The following is a 15,305-nucleotide window of genomic DNA, read 5'->3' on the forward strand; positions in this document are numbered from 1 at the left end:
TCAATGTGACTAATTATCCTAAAAAATTAAGAAATACTAATCACATAAGAAAGACCAGAGACTAAAAATAAAAAAAATTAAGAACTTAACTTGGTGAGAATTACTCCTAACTTATATAGTTTATCTTGACACTATTTTCATTCGATGTGAGACTTATGTCCTATCTTTTTTCATGATTATCCGTCATGTGAGACTTTTCAACACACGTCTCTATCTAGGTGTAATCACACCTCCCCTCACGTGTCTAAAGCGTGACAAACATATGAATTTATTTATAATAGACTCTGATACCATGTCACAAAAGTGGATTTTTCATCTTTGGTGCTATTGCTGTTTAGAGGCGTGCAAGAAGTTCGTGTTCCCCCTCTAACTTCCACTTCTGAACCACCTTCTCTCTTTGACAGAGCCACTAGATGCTTCTTTTTCTTCCATTCTGTTTCTAATTCCGATGTATTTTCTTAATTTTTAATTTTTGGATTTTTCTTCTAGGTTGTACATCAGTTATATTTTTCCTTATGCGCAGCGTGTTTGGATTGCTTGGAACTATAAGGTTGTTTCCGTGTTCTGTCCTATTCCTCTTTGATGAATTACCTATTCAGTATTCAACTTATTTTTTATTCATCCATTAGTTTTATGACTAAGATTGTGCAACTTTAGACGATCAATTTGAAATTTACTCTCTAATTTATTGTATCTTGAGACATAGGTTGTTCTCTTTCATGATTGATTTGGTTATACTGCAGGGACTATAAGACAAGATGAAACTGGTTCTTATTGACCTTCAAAATAGGTATGCTTGGTATAACTTCTTGCACAAGTGCTATTGTCCCAAATCACCAATGTGGACTCTTTTTTTGCTTAAAATATATCGTTTTCATGCTATGAACTTATGATGTCATTTGCATACTGTCCATTGTTTGTTGTGTTGCTATTGCATTGTAAGACTTGATGCTTAAATTGGTTTGGTAAGGACACGAAAGATATTGACTCGGTCCTACTCGAGGTATGCTGGATATTGATTTCGTAGCCACTGTACTTTTTGAGGTACTAGAATCAGTAGATCTAGTGAAATTGATCATGAACCTGTTTGTGAGTGCATTATTATTTAGCGTAATGCAACCAAATCTGAGAGACAGAAATCATATCCAATCAAATATATAAATGAGACAAAATCGAAGTGTCATCTTATGATAAATAATAGGAACGCATTTTCTTACATACACTTTCCATACACTTTACTAAAAAAACTTCGTACCCCATTGCTCGGAGGCTCTTCGCTATGCGAATATCAAGCAAAATTCCTGTGAGTATCACTCCGCATGTAGTGAGTCTTACTCTCAAACTAGTGGAAGCCACATGAAATTCAACCAATAAAAAAAATGTATATGAAAGACTATCATTTCTAGTTTAATACACCACTACTTTCTTTCATTTGTTTTTGTTTTATATTTTCTATCCAAGAACCACAGATCAGTACTTACCATTAAGCACATCTTGTCCAAAAGTGCATTGGCCAGGATTGTGAGGTTCATGAGAAACTTTGGAAATCAACATTTTCTTAACAATTAGCTTGGAAATTGCATTCAACACATTCCTGTAAGTTGATTTAACAATTTGCTCGTCTGGGGCAGGACGAAACTGCTGAGTTTGTCTTATTTGCTTGGATAATTTGTTGTTCCCATTGTACTTGTTTTATAAGTATTTAAAACTGAAATAACAATAATCATACTAGAATAGAGTTTGAATAATATGTTAATAAAAATAATAAATTTTTTAAATATGTTTATCACGGATTTAGACAAATATATAAATGTGATAAGTTGTCTGCTGAATAGAGAATAAGTTATGATCAAGCCAAATTTTATTGTCTAGTTGTCTAGTAACTGAGTAAAATATTTTTAAAATAATTTTTCAAGTAGTTACTTGGAAAGAAAAGGATGATAGAAAATGTTAAAAGAATGCTCAATATACCGTCGAGGAGAGAAGTAGAAACATTTGATTTATACTGATTAACTCAAATTAAGTTACATTTAGTTCTTTTATATAGAACAGGAAAGGGTGAGTTCTACTTCAAACACAGTATTTATTTGTTATGTATGTAGTATCAAATGAAATCACATCTCCAAACAATGAACATTTTTTCTAGAAGCACCATCTGCCCAAAAAACACATTTGAGTTAATCTTCAACATCCACTTATATGCAAAATAACATGATGGATTCAATTCACGCTTCTTGTTGAAGTTATCAATAAATACATATGCATCTGAGTTTTTAAGAGATGTCTTTAGATCTCTCAAATAATTTTGTAGATCACTTCATGTGCACCCAACATTTTCATAACCACCAACACATCCTTTGATTAAGTCATGTGTTTTTGAAGGCCCAATACTTGCTCTACCATATGTATACAATAAATTCTTATGAACAATACTCATTTTTCTTGTTGATCTAAGAAATTGTCTCTTAGTGGGTGATGCAAGTTGATGTGAATGACCTTCATAGAATTGAGCAAGCTCATATTTACCCTCCTTTGATAGTTTGAATCCAACATAAGCATCACATACATGTCTAATAAGACGTTGTCTTCTAGTTTTAGTTGAACCACCATCTTTTGCTTTATCTAGGGTGTAACTTTCTTTGTGACAAATAAAATACTTCCAAATCACTATTTCATTATTTTAGCTACTGATGACGAACACACACTAAATTCGACACTAATTGCATAATTAGTGTAAAAAAAAATTTCATCTTTCAAAGTATCAAATAATTGTTCAATCTTTGGCTTTGACTCTTCGTCACAATATGACAGTCATTCATCTCCTTGTAAGAAATAAAAAATATTTTTAAACATATTTTGATACTCTACTATCAAACTACATGTTGATAAAAGCATAGGGCTCAAATAGAAAATGTACTAATCATTTCCGATATACTAATTTGGAAGGACATCTAAGACAAATGCTGGGAGTCTCTAGATCGAAAACAGAAAGAGATATTGTGCAGGTACTTTGGTGTTCAATTATTTTTGGTATCTGGAAACGTAGGAATATGATTATCTTTTATAATGCTCATATGGACACGATAGCCCTGGTTGAAGCAATAAAATATCAAGCATAGTCATGGAAGCAACACAAACTATGGAGCTTTAATTGTCCCTATGAATTATGGGCAAGGAATCCCGAGGCTTGTATTGGTGGGAATGATTAATGGTATTGGCAATTGCCATGTGAAGAATGATGAAGGGAATGGTATATGCGGGTGTCCTTCACAAATCAAGTTTTGGTATTGTGGTGGTCTGGTCAGGGGAAGATTCATTAAAATTACATTAAAAAAGTTAACATATTACCTTATATGATTGTTGCGTGAGTGTCCTCTTCCTCCATGGCATCAACTTCAACTTTATCATTTTGATTATCATTGATACTTAATTAAATGAATAGAAGAAAACAGTACAAATATCAAAATTTACAAGTAAAAACTAAATATTGAGAACTAATATAAATCAATAAAAACAAGAAATTACACAAGATAAATTAAAACAAAAAAAAAAGAGTGAAGAAGAATGTAATGATAAATTAAAACAAAAAAAGAGTGAAGAAGAATGTAATGAAAATTTTCTAAAATTGTAGGGCTGATTAGAAGGAAAGGAAATGAGATTGAAAGACAAGAGATCATACCTTCTCATTAGTGAATACGTTCAAAGAGCAGAGCTAAGAAGACAAATAAAAATTGGAATGAAAAGGAGAACAAGAAGACGTGAACCCAACAGAATTGTACCACGATTCAGCTCAATTCCTAAGCCGCAGTCTGCATGAAGCAACGTGAATAGCAGCAACAACAACGTATCATGAACGTAAGAGGGAGAGAAGGACACGTGATTTACTAGAATTTGGGATTTTTAATCTCAACCCTTGATTCTTTTTAATTATATTCTAAATTATTTTTTTTTTCATTTCTCATTTGAAACATCCACACACATATATATGTCTCACATCTAAAAATCATTTCGATAGCTGTTTTTTTTTCTTAATCCGTTTTGATAGCTTTCTTTTAAGGCATAATGATACTCACCTACAGAAATGACAAAAGGAATCCAATAAAGAAGGTATGTTTATGAACAGTTGAAAGAAGCAGTAGATATATGATAAAAAGCTTAAGGAATCGTTAGACAATTTACAAATTTAGAAAATTTACATCATAATTAAATTAAAGTTGCATAATTAAATGTTATGTATATACTAATGTTATGTTTTTTAGAGTGAAAATGAACTCGAGTTCTTTAAACAAAATTTTAAGTTTGAATTTTTTGAATAATTTTTTTGAAAAGAAAGACCTAACTATGAGTAATTAGTCAAGTTATCTAACGTAAATTAATTATTAATAAAGTTAATAAATATTTGGTTCTTATAATATAATAAAAAAAATTATATACCTACTTTCAATTCTCTAGAATTGTCACGATGCAAAGAGTGGAAAATCAATTAAACTCTAATAGTGGAAACGACATAAGATGCAGCAGCTCCAGTGACAAGATTCGACCAGATAAGAAAATTGTCTTAGGAAACTTTATTCTCATTTCTCACCCTATTTGGCCAACCAAAAAGGAGAATTGATTACACCTTTATATTAAACTTTTGTAATGGGTTTTTGAGTTATTTAAAAAGAGAAAGTGAAATGTCTATTTTTTTGGTATAACATTAACACAATTCGTCAGGTAAGTATCATATGAAAACTGTTATTTGTAAAATTTCAATTGAAAACAAATACAGAAAAAAGAATGACACAAACATATAATTTTTTTTTAAATTATTGGTGTTAGGGGATGAACAGTTTGCAAATGCAATTTTCAAGAAGTTGGTGAATTTCACTTTCTCCCTGTTAGGGGTCGTTGAAAAGAAATTAAAGATCATTAGTTTACAATTGTGATAAAAAAAATTCTTCTTGGAAGGTAAGAACTAAGAATGAATAATGTTGATTGACTCGTTGGTAAAGGAACATCGATCGCCTCCCACCTTTTAAAATATGTTCACTATCTTTTAATGACGTAAATGGTACTTCAATGATATGTTTATTTGACACCTAAATCTTCATGATGTAGAATCTAATATTCGTGTTGTGACTTTAAGATAGCGTCTTCAGCATTACTGAACTGAATATGTTGTGTTTTACAAGTTCATGTTGAATATGTTACAGGAAATTTAACTAATAAGTATGATACTTCCCAATGGCTGTTAACTTGTTATTGATAATTAATTATCATATTTGATGATCAATTGTTTTGACGCAAATCAATTTTGAGTTAAGATAACCGGTTATCATCACGCAATTTCTTTTAATTTTTCTCTTTCCTACTTCTCACATCAAACATGTTATTTTCCAATCTATTTTCACTTATTTTAATTCACTTTATTTTTATTTTCTATATTTTCATTGACTTTATTTCTCATCTATTTTTTCTTTTTTCTTTTAGCAACCACAATGAGATATTAGTGTAAATATAAAACAAAACGTCTTCTGAAAAATCCCGCATTCAATTTTAAAAGAATACTAAATTAGCTCTTAGAAATATTTTATTTTTATGTGTCCTTTGACAATAAATACGAACTATTAAGTTTGAAGTTGTTCTGTTTTATTTGGAACCTAAAATTTAGGGTAGATTCTGGTTATTGAATTTGTTAGACGCAGATGGTTAGGTTCTTGGAAGATAAAATTAAAATTTTATCTCTGAATTTGTTAAAATGTGTGTGTGACAAATTAATTATATCTGTAATTTTTTCCATTAACTCAAATGTTATGTGACACTTTTGGATGATTATCATGTGTTAAAAATTAATTTTTTATTTGGTTTCTCAACTTAATAATTTATTGTGGTTTTATACTATATATAAATTGTTAGTATAATGATAATAAATGATATTTTTTTATGGTGATAATAACTATTTATGATGCTAAAAATTAAGTAAAAAATTATTGTCAAGTATAGAAATAAGAAGTATTATATTTTATAGTTGAAATCACTATTAATTTATTTATTATATTTTATTAACTTAAAATTCTAACAAATAATATTATATCAATAACAAGTAACAATATAATTGAATTGAAAATAAATAAACATATAAAAATTAAATTAATTTTTCATAAGAATCAAATTAAAAATGTGTATTATGTAAATATATAGATACTAGTAAATAATTTATTTTTAAAAGTCAGTATATTTATTTAATTTAGGAGGAAATTAAAAAATAAAGAGATGTAAAATGAACTATTTTATTCAATCAAAATTTAAGATGAAATTAGATATTTTTGTTTTTTCATCTTTTATTTTATTTTATTTGGTGTATTTCAACATTACTAATATAACGAGTGAATTATATTTTATATTTTTATTTTGTAGGTTGTATATATTGTATACTTTAACTTGACAAATGACAACTACTTTTTTCAATTGAGAGTATAATGAGTGAATTATATTTTTTGTTTAATTTTATAGGTCATATATTTTTAACTTTAATTGATCATGTTCTCTAATATTCAAAACAACGATGTGAAAACTTCAAAAGGGTATAAAAAATGATTTTAACACTTTTATTTTTAATATCCTATTATACTTAATTGTTATAATAGGTCAAGTTTTTTTTAATATCTTTTTGTCATCAATATTATTTCATTAAATATATTAATTAATTAATTAATCTAATATAATTAATTTAATATTCTACACATATTAATAACATATAAAATAATAATTTAATTTGAGTAGAATATCTGATTTAAAATCTTACAAAATCTTATTAGTAATGTTCTAAATTTAACACTTATTATTGTGATTTAATTACTCATAAATTAATTTCATATTTATAGTTTAAATAATAGAATTACAGGAAGAACATGAGTTAAAGACTTAATTAAAGACTTAATTGAAAACTTAAAAGTGTTTTCAAGAAACAAAATAATAATACCTGTTAAGTTCAAATATCAAAATATTAATAAATAATTAAGTTCAACACTAAAATGACAGCAAGTCCCCTTCGCAAAAGTTGTATTATTTTTAGCATCTATCAGAAAACGATTTGCGTGGGTGTAGGTGAAAAAATTAAGCTAAAAAACTCATTCATTTTTTCATGTTTTAATTCTTTAAGCTTTAGACAAAAGTTCTGAGTAACTCTTGTCCGTTTATATATAGGAACCGTGTTAATTTCAGAGGCCAAGCTCCCAAAAGACAATTTGTACCATTGGCTATTGCTTAAGTGAAATAATCACTTAAAATTGTTAACCAGTATACTAAATACATTGATTATAAAATTTAAAATAGAAATATTTTATTAAAATTATCATTAATAAACTTTTGTTATGATTTTCAATACAGTCCTAACATGAATTACAATAAAAAAAATCTATTTTAAATTTCTTTACTATTGTCCTTAAGATACTGAAGATCCATAATCACATTAAAGATATTTAGTGCATATACTAGGCCCACAAACTTCTTCACACTTCATACTAATTTATCTACCTAAAGGTTTTTACTTTTGTACCACTGTTTTTTTTTTTAAAACAATATCATTCCCTTTTTTTAACTACTATTTTAAAATTAACCTTGTTTAATATTAAAAGTTTTATAAATTACTTTCAGAAATTTAATTCCGAATTAGTTTATAAACCACTTCTGAAAATTTAATTCAAAATGTTAAATTGTCTTTTAAAAATTTAATTCTGGAACATATCAAACCCTCTTTCAAAATTAAAATTTGGAAGTGATTTGTAAAACATTTCCAAAATTAAATTTCTAGAAGGGAGTTTATAAATAATCACTTTCAACTAATTTTTCGAACGTTAAATTAATAAATTCTAAAATTAAAATTTCAAAAGAAATGACATGCTCTTCTTATTTAAATAGAGATAATTTTAAAACAATAGTTAAAATAAGAAGTGATACCATTATATAAAAAAAAAAGTAGTGCAAAAATCACCCTACCTAAATAAGTTTATGCACAGGCTTTTGTCCTTTATGGTCCATGAAATAGATAACATATCCAAAATAGTTTCACACGCCGTTCGTTCGGCAATTCTTTAATGCACCCCATTTTTCGTTTGGTACACCCCATAATTAAAAATCGTGACCCCAAACAGACGTAAATGCCCTTACTCCCTTCACTGAACCCTTTCCTCTCTCTCAGCCAACCCTAGCTCCCCATTCCATTGATTGCGTTGTACCTGGTGGAACCGTGGTCCACCTTTGTTGTACCTGGTTGCACCAGATCTGGTTGTGAATCTGTGGATGCCTCAACAACGTGATGAAATCTGATGACGGTGGTGACTGCATGCCTCGAAGTCGTGCGTGCGGATCTGGGTCTTGGAGGTGACGGCGAGCACAAGAGGGGTTGTCCAAACACTTAAAAAATAAATGTAGCCAGCTTCAACGAATCCTAAAAAATAAAGCACTTAAAAAAATATAGGTTACAAATTATGTAATCCATAATGCAAATATATTACCGATCAATTCGTTACATTACATGTTTTTTTTTATAGTAAAACGCATTGACCAATCTGTAATATATTTGCATTATGAATTGATACACATTGACCAATCCGCGATATATTTACATTATGAATTGATACACATTGACCATCCAATCCATAATATATATTTTTATATTACGGATTGCTGAATTCAAAATACAAAAGAATGTATTATAAATTGATCAATATTCAATTTGTAATATATTAGAGGTATTTTGGTTTGTAGGGAAGTCGAGATGAGTGGTTGTGAGCATAGCCAAGGGCATGGATATGGGGTGGAGTGGTCGCACAATCTTGGTTTGAAGTGGTTCTGTGGTGAGTGGTGGTGGTCTGCACACGACTGATGGAGGTGGTGGGAGAGAGGAAGAAGAAGAATAGAAGGGGAATATCTGAAAATTAAGGGGTACCAAGCAAAGAATGGGGTGCATTAAAGAATTGCCCGTTCGTTTATTTATTAGCATTGACGTATTTGTATTTTGTAGGCTCAGGAGTACAGAACATTGCCGATCAGATTTTGTGCTTCATTTAATTTTAATATAGAATAGTCATATATCACATATACTAATGTCTTCGATGATTTTCAGTTATTCACTGATTTACTTTTTGTTGGGTATCTAATTGTCCATTCATTTGATCCACGGAATATGAAAATTTCCACTCAATCATCTACACTCAAATTTTGAATTGAACCCTCAGTTTTTTTCTTAAGCACAGTTCTAAGTGTCAAACTTGCTTACAGTTAAAATGATAAACAAACCCTCAACATTAGTAAATAAAATCACATTAGTATTAATAAAGGCCGGAAAGAAAGTGTATTTTATTACTAATAATGGCTACCGTTACTTTAATAAAGAGGCCTAAATATTTAAATTTTATTTATTTATAGTTGTTTCAGACAAAAATAATGCATTTGGTCCCTCTACAAGGACTAAATTACATGATTTTTGTATTTTATGAAGGTCTAAAAACAAATAAAATTTAAAAACCAAAAACATTTTCAAGTAATAAAAAATGAGACAGGAGTTGAATACTATTTTCCTAGAGAACTGGCTTGTCTATGGAACGGCCAAAGGTTAACGAGACGGTCAAGCACGGATTTAGAGAAATAGCCAGAGAATGCTGCAGGTGTTGCTGGAGGAAAGTCTTCTGCGGGCATAGCAAATGGCCGAATCATCTCCTCCATAGTTTCTAATGTCAGATATGATCCTATTTCTTGCAGCCTCTCTGGACCCATTATAGGCAGTGTGTGCTCCTGATGCAATGAAGTAGCTGCACTACCTTTCTTCTGCCAACCATATATATTAGCTGTTGAAAACACAAGTTCTCCAGTAACGTAATGGAATTCACATGGATTGGATATGATTACCTCCAGGGGAGATAAATCGGCACCACGGCTGTAGGTCAGCTCTATGCGGTACCTTTTAGGATCTTCTAAAGCCACCTGCGATTTTAAACTCAAAACAAAGTTCAATAAGTACATTACATAACTCAAGACAACCGCTAATGACTCTCAAGGTAGCTTTCAATTGGATAACTAGTTATTTTATTTCCCAAAACAAGTCAATCTCGTGTTAAGCTTCAGGTATTACATTAATACTTGGTTCTATATACCCTCATTTGCACTCAGCTGAACTCCTGAGGGAACAATCATTTTGCATAGTTCAGTGCAACACTTAAAAACGATGATCAGTGTTATAAATTTTGCACTTAGGAATCATCAAATGGCATCCAGAGGTCCATGTCAGGCATGGTAAACTATACTACTAGAAACTAAGGAACTGCAATAACTTAACCTATTCATGTAATGCCAAACACTTACGAATAATTAGTAATTCTACAGGTAAATGGCCAAAATGACTCACCTCTGTGTTCTCGAACATCCTAAGCACAATATGGCTCATATAGTCAAGCTCCTTTGTTTTACATAGTCTCTCTAGAGCATTACGGCAAACAAGACTCTCTTCTTGAAGGGATTCTTCCAAATTACAATAACGAAGAACATTCATGAGAGAATGAATATGAGATTCCTGTCAACAAAATACGGCAAGTGAAACAGAGTAAGAATAACAAATTTACAGAGCAATTCTAAGCCACAAAATCTTGTGAATCAGTCTGCTTGAGTGTATCCATTTAGATAAATGTATTTGAAGTTGAGATTTCAATATAACTAAATAACTTGACTAGTTAAAATTAGTTGTCATATGATCTTTGTTATTTTTGTTCTGTTTAAGATACAATATAATGAATCAATACAATATGAACCAAATAACTTCAACCAAATGGATTCATACTACGGAGACATCATGTAAAACAAAAATTCTGCTTAACTTCAAAGTAAGAATGTCACTGCAGAATTTCAGAACAAGGACAGGAAACATCTTCAGAAATTTTTCTAAAACAATTTGCCTCTATATAATAAAGGAAATAGAATTATAGGAATATGAGTGAAATTACCCTTTTGTAAGTGTCACATGCCAATTTTCCAAAATGCTTAAGCCTGTTTGGTGATAGCCTAGCAATGATTTTATATACCTAAATATCTCTAACACACCCTGTCAGGTAAGATACCTTTAAGCTTGAAGCTTGAATAATGCAGAGGCCCAATATACATCGTATTAACATTTCAATTTAATTATGAAGATGGGGGCAGCAAGGATTGATCACTTGATCATAAGATGCCTTTATACCATGCAAGACCAACTCTCCTAAAAGCTCAAGTTTTTATGAGGAGACCCAACAATGATTTTATATATCTAGACATCATGTATAAATCTCATCCACTATAATAAGTTTAATATTAAGATTTATAACTGGGCTGCCTTTTCATCTTGAGAAAATTGTGTAGATAAATTTATAAATATTTGATAATAAAATGATTTCCATATCTTCACCAAAGAGGAAATACAAAGGCATTTAAAGAATGAACCAAGCCTAAAAACATCTGCTAAACTTTCTCCCAAGTCCTAGTTAGTATCCCCCAATTTTCTCCTAATTAATATCCCTTAATTTTTTTACCTAATTAAAATCATTCACACAAGGTATAGGTGCGTGTGGATACAACACTTACTGATGTGAAGTAGAGGCGTGTTCGCACATGGCGCTCAGGTGTCTTCACATTTGCATACCTGGTGCAAAACAATAAGATTAGAATAGATCATAATAATGTAGAAAATCAGATGAGGACCCGATGTTCACTTTGGATCTAAACGATATTTGGTCTCTTTATCATCATCATCATCTTGATCTATTTCATCATTCTTATGGAATAGTTTTGACTTGGCCTCTGCATCTTCCTTCTCAATATTTATGGATAATGAATGGTCATGGTTATTCTTCAGCTCAGCAACAGTAATGGCTTCCTCTCGAGTGTTTCTCAGATCAATTAAAAGTTTTCCCAATAACCGACGAGCAATCTGAATTGAAACAGTAAAAACAATGTAATCAGGTGGCTAGACTTTTAAGTACATATGTAGAGCAATGCATTTAATTTGTGTACTGAGTTCAGTTATTCATCAAACAATATAAACTGCATGAAACTGAAGATGAAGTTATAAAAGGTTTCTTACTTCTCTTTGGGGATGGAGGATGGTAACAACATTTAGATCATCAATGTGGATATAATATGACTAAAGAAAGTTATGGTGCTATTAATTTTTATAATCAAGGAGTCACAACATGGTATTGTGATAACCCTAATAAAGCAGAAGTTGAACCTTTTGAGGTATTTCTCTAATTACTGGAAGAAGTAAATAACAGATTCCCATGCTTATCATATCTAAGACATTCAACCCCTGCTTGCTTTTGCAGTTTGCACAACATTTCGAAGATTCAAATTAAATAAATTCCACAAGATTTATGAAACATTATGACTTCTGCTTTCTTCCTTTTCTTCCTCAAAACAGAAAGCATAAAACCCAGAATGCTAGAAAACACGGTGCCAGGGCTCAGATAATCTGATCCTGAAATTCACAGTGGAACAAACAGAAATACATTATTCACAAAGAATATCAATAATATTTTAAGTGTATCATGGGCCTTCAGGGGTATGAGAGAGATCTCTGGAGGTGTCTCATTTACAATTAGCATCTGGAGGATGCTGAAGTTTTTAGAAAAAAATTTCATTGCAAGTTTTTGAGATTCAATCTGGTATTCATATCAAATTGGATAAGAATGACTCAGTGGATGTCAATGATGATATTGAATTTTGATTTCCTTATCTTGTTGGCTGGTTGTATGATTTTGCAGTGGCCATACAGAATAAAATATTATGTAGAAGGGAAGACTAAGATAACAGTATAAAGATTTGTAATGTAAAATGAAAATTGAGATTATCCTTACAACAGGAGCTTACCTTTGAGCCAATCTTCAGCTTCTGCTTTGGACTAATTCCATATTCATTTGGAATTACACCATCAGCAAGCATCTGCAAACAAATTAGCTGAGCAATTAGGAAAGCAATGAGATTGAACTCATCAGTCAATATACAAAGAAAAGTAGTACATATAGGGGTTTTATTTCTGCAGGGAATATGTTAAGTAATAAATTCTAGTCGTTTAATTATATAGTTCCTTTCCTATAGGTTAAACCCAACACTGTTCGGAATTTGCTTGTGATAGGTTTACTGTGATGAGTGCTCACAGGGCACTTATGGCTACTGCATTCTTATTGCTGATAATCTGATTTCCTGAAATAGCAAGAAACAGATTGTTGCAAAATCAATTGGAGTATCAAAATATCGAGCCATGGCCCTAGCCACTTGTGAACTAATCTAGCTCGAACAGTTGCTCAAAGAACTGAGGTTTGGGGAAGACCCTCATATGTGACAATCAAGCAGCCCCCATATTGCCTCAAATCTAGTATTTCATGAGAGGACCAAACACATAAAGAAAGGTTGCCAAAAGATCTTATCCAAAGGCACCACCACTGCATTATTTGTTAATTCAAATAATCAACTAGAAGATGTCCTCACAAAGTCGTTGAGAGGTCCTTGAATTAGTTATCTATGTAACAAGCTTCTTGCATATATGCTTTATATGCTCTAGCTGGGAGTGTTAGAGATTAGGTAAATATTTTAATAAGGGATATTATGAGATATTGTGAATTGTATTTATAATCCATCATAAATAAGAGCTTCCATTGTGGAAATTACACACAGAATTCATTCAATGTATTCTCTCTCTCTCTCAACATTACAAATAGATCATCAAACCTCATCTCTCTCTCTTTGATCTCGATTTCATTCTCTCTCATCTCTCTTCAAATCAAATCATTTTTTAGTTGGACAGAATTTTCCCTAACACGCTTCTACATACCTGAGCAACTTTGAAAAGCTCATGAAGTCCTTCTAGATTAAGATGTGCATTGTGCAAGAGATCATATCTGCAATAAGTAAACATTAAATTCGTCAGAAAAGAATAAAAATCACATAGTTTAAATGAAACCTCCAGGGCATCTAGTGGGACAAGGCTTGGTTGTTGAATCCTTGTTATTGTGGTGATATTAAAGATTTAACTTCAATAATTGAAAAGTGTCATCATAAAATTGAATTCAAGGATCATATACCTTGATTCCTATTTGCTTATATCTTTACAAAAATTTTGTCATAAACATAATTTTTCATTGTAGAGTTTCAAGCCAAAAGATAAGGTGCATGCACATTGAGAATTGAATCTTTTTATCATTAAGGTTTAGGTGGTTTAAATGCAAAGTGAAAGATTGTATTTTATTAGATGAACCTTAGTTGAATGAATGCATTGGAAGTTGTTTTTGTTTCAACTTCCAAGAACTTATTTATTATAAGAGAATTTGTAAAGAAACAACACATGAAGAGAGAATGTGTGAGAAGAGAGATTGTAAAACAAAGTCACTTTGTTGAGAGAAAAATGTTTGTGTGAGTGTTATCATTTCTTGTAACCATTGAGTGGGATACTCGGGTTTGTAGATTGATACACTATTTGGGGTGAGTTACAATCTTGTAATCATTTTTGTGATAGTGAAATACTTTTGAGACGGTTCCGTGGATGTAGGCAAGATGTGTCGAACCACGTTAGATTCTTGTATTTGTTATTATTTTTTTACAGTGTAATCTTTATTGTGTTCTCACGATCTTTTGTGGGTATGAGTAATTTTATTTGTGAAAGCGTTGATTACCCAACACCCATTGAAATCTATATGAACAAGCTCCCAGAAATTGATAGTCATGAAAACAGCTTTTTTTAATTTATTTAAATTACATCACACAATGATAGAGTTCCGACAAAGAATCATAATCTACACCAATAACTGCAATGTTGCACAAATATTATTGTAGAGTTGGAAATGAGCTACTTATCATAAAAGCGTAAGATAAAAGAGATGACTTACTTGCATGAATCATAAACACCAGGAATTTGGGTGATATCAAAGCGTCTGTGCATGTAAAAACATTGTCAGTGTGTGTCTGCTGATCCAACACACACACATAACCAGAAAAATAGAAGTCCATTGGCAACACATGTAAGGTACAGGAATTCATGACATTGTAAGTGAAATTGTCATTGGAAAATGTTATCTAAAAACATTTAAAAACATTTTAATCAACGAAAGGCAAGTCATATATTCTAAATGATTTTTTTTTTCCACTTATTTAACATGCTACAAGATACAACTAACATTAAAACAAACTATATTATTATGGACAGAAAAAATGATTTAGATGAGATTATTTAATAGTAAGATGTATGTATTTAAAAATAATTTCATCAATGGAATAGGGAAAAATATAGATAATGTCATTATAAA

At 30.7% G+C, this 15,305-nt stretch overlaps 1 protein-coding gene and 1 long non-coding RNA gene across 8 annotated transcripts in view; one reads left to right on the forward strand and one right to left on the reverse strand.

Moving 5' to 3' along the window:
* Nucleotides 1-309: 309 nt before the first annotated feature.
* Nucleotides 310-1,745, forward strand: LOC102667907 (uncharacterized). Of its 2 annotated transcripts, XR_001384286.3 has the most exons (3): nucleotides 310-351; nucleotides 490-550; nucleotides 744-1,745. It is a non-coding gene; the product is annotated as an uncharacterized lncRNA (long non-coding RNA). The 2 variants fall into 2 exon arrangements; XR_005888128.1 differs by lacking the exon at nucleotides 310-351 and having other exon boundaries at nucleotides 371-550.
* A 7,547-nt stretch (nucleotides 1,746-9,292) lies between these two features.
* The window catches only part of LOC100817736 (inositol hexakisphosphate and diphosphoinositol-pentakisphosphate kinase VIP2), a 28,539-nt gene continuing 22,526 nt past the window's right edge, over nucleotides 9,293-15,305 (reverse strand). For 4 of the 6 annotated variants that reach the window (XM_041008696.1, XM_041008697.1, XM_041008698.1 and 1 more), the window contains 7 exons: nucleotides 14,889-14,933; nucleotides 13,838-13,904; nucleotides 12,877-12,948; nucleotides 11,721-11,938; nucleotides 11,593-11,650; nucleotides 10,388-10,552; nucleotides 9,293-9,966 (listed from right to left, as the gene is read on the reverse strand). In XM_041008696.1, coding sequence (XP_040864630.1) covers nucleotides 9,556-9,966; nucleotides 10,388-10,552; nucleotides 11,593-11,650; nucleotides 11,721-11,938; nucleotides 12,877-12,948; nucleotides 13,838-13,904; nucleotides 14,889-14,933 — 1,036 coding nt within the window. In that variant the 3' untranslated portion in view covers nucleotides 9,293-9,555. The remainder of the gene's footprint in view (nucleotides 9,967-10,387; nucleotides 10,553-11,592; nucleotides 11,651-11,720; nucleotides 11,939-12,876; nucleotides 12,949-13,837; nucleotides 13,905-14,888; nucleotides 14,934-15,305) is intronic. The other 2 variants (XM_006593605.4, XM_006593604.4) reach the window with 2 other exon arrangements.

Source organism: Glycine max, chromosome 13 (genome assembly GCF_000004515.6).
Source record: "Glycine max cultivar Williams 82 chromosome 13, Glycine_max_v4.0, whole genome shotgun sequence".
Taxonomy (NCBI): domain Eukaryota; kingdom Viridiplantae; phylum Streptophyta; class Magnoliopsida; order Fabales; family Fabaceae; genus Glycine; species Glycine max.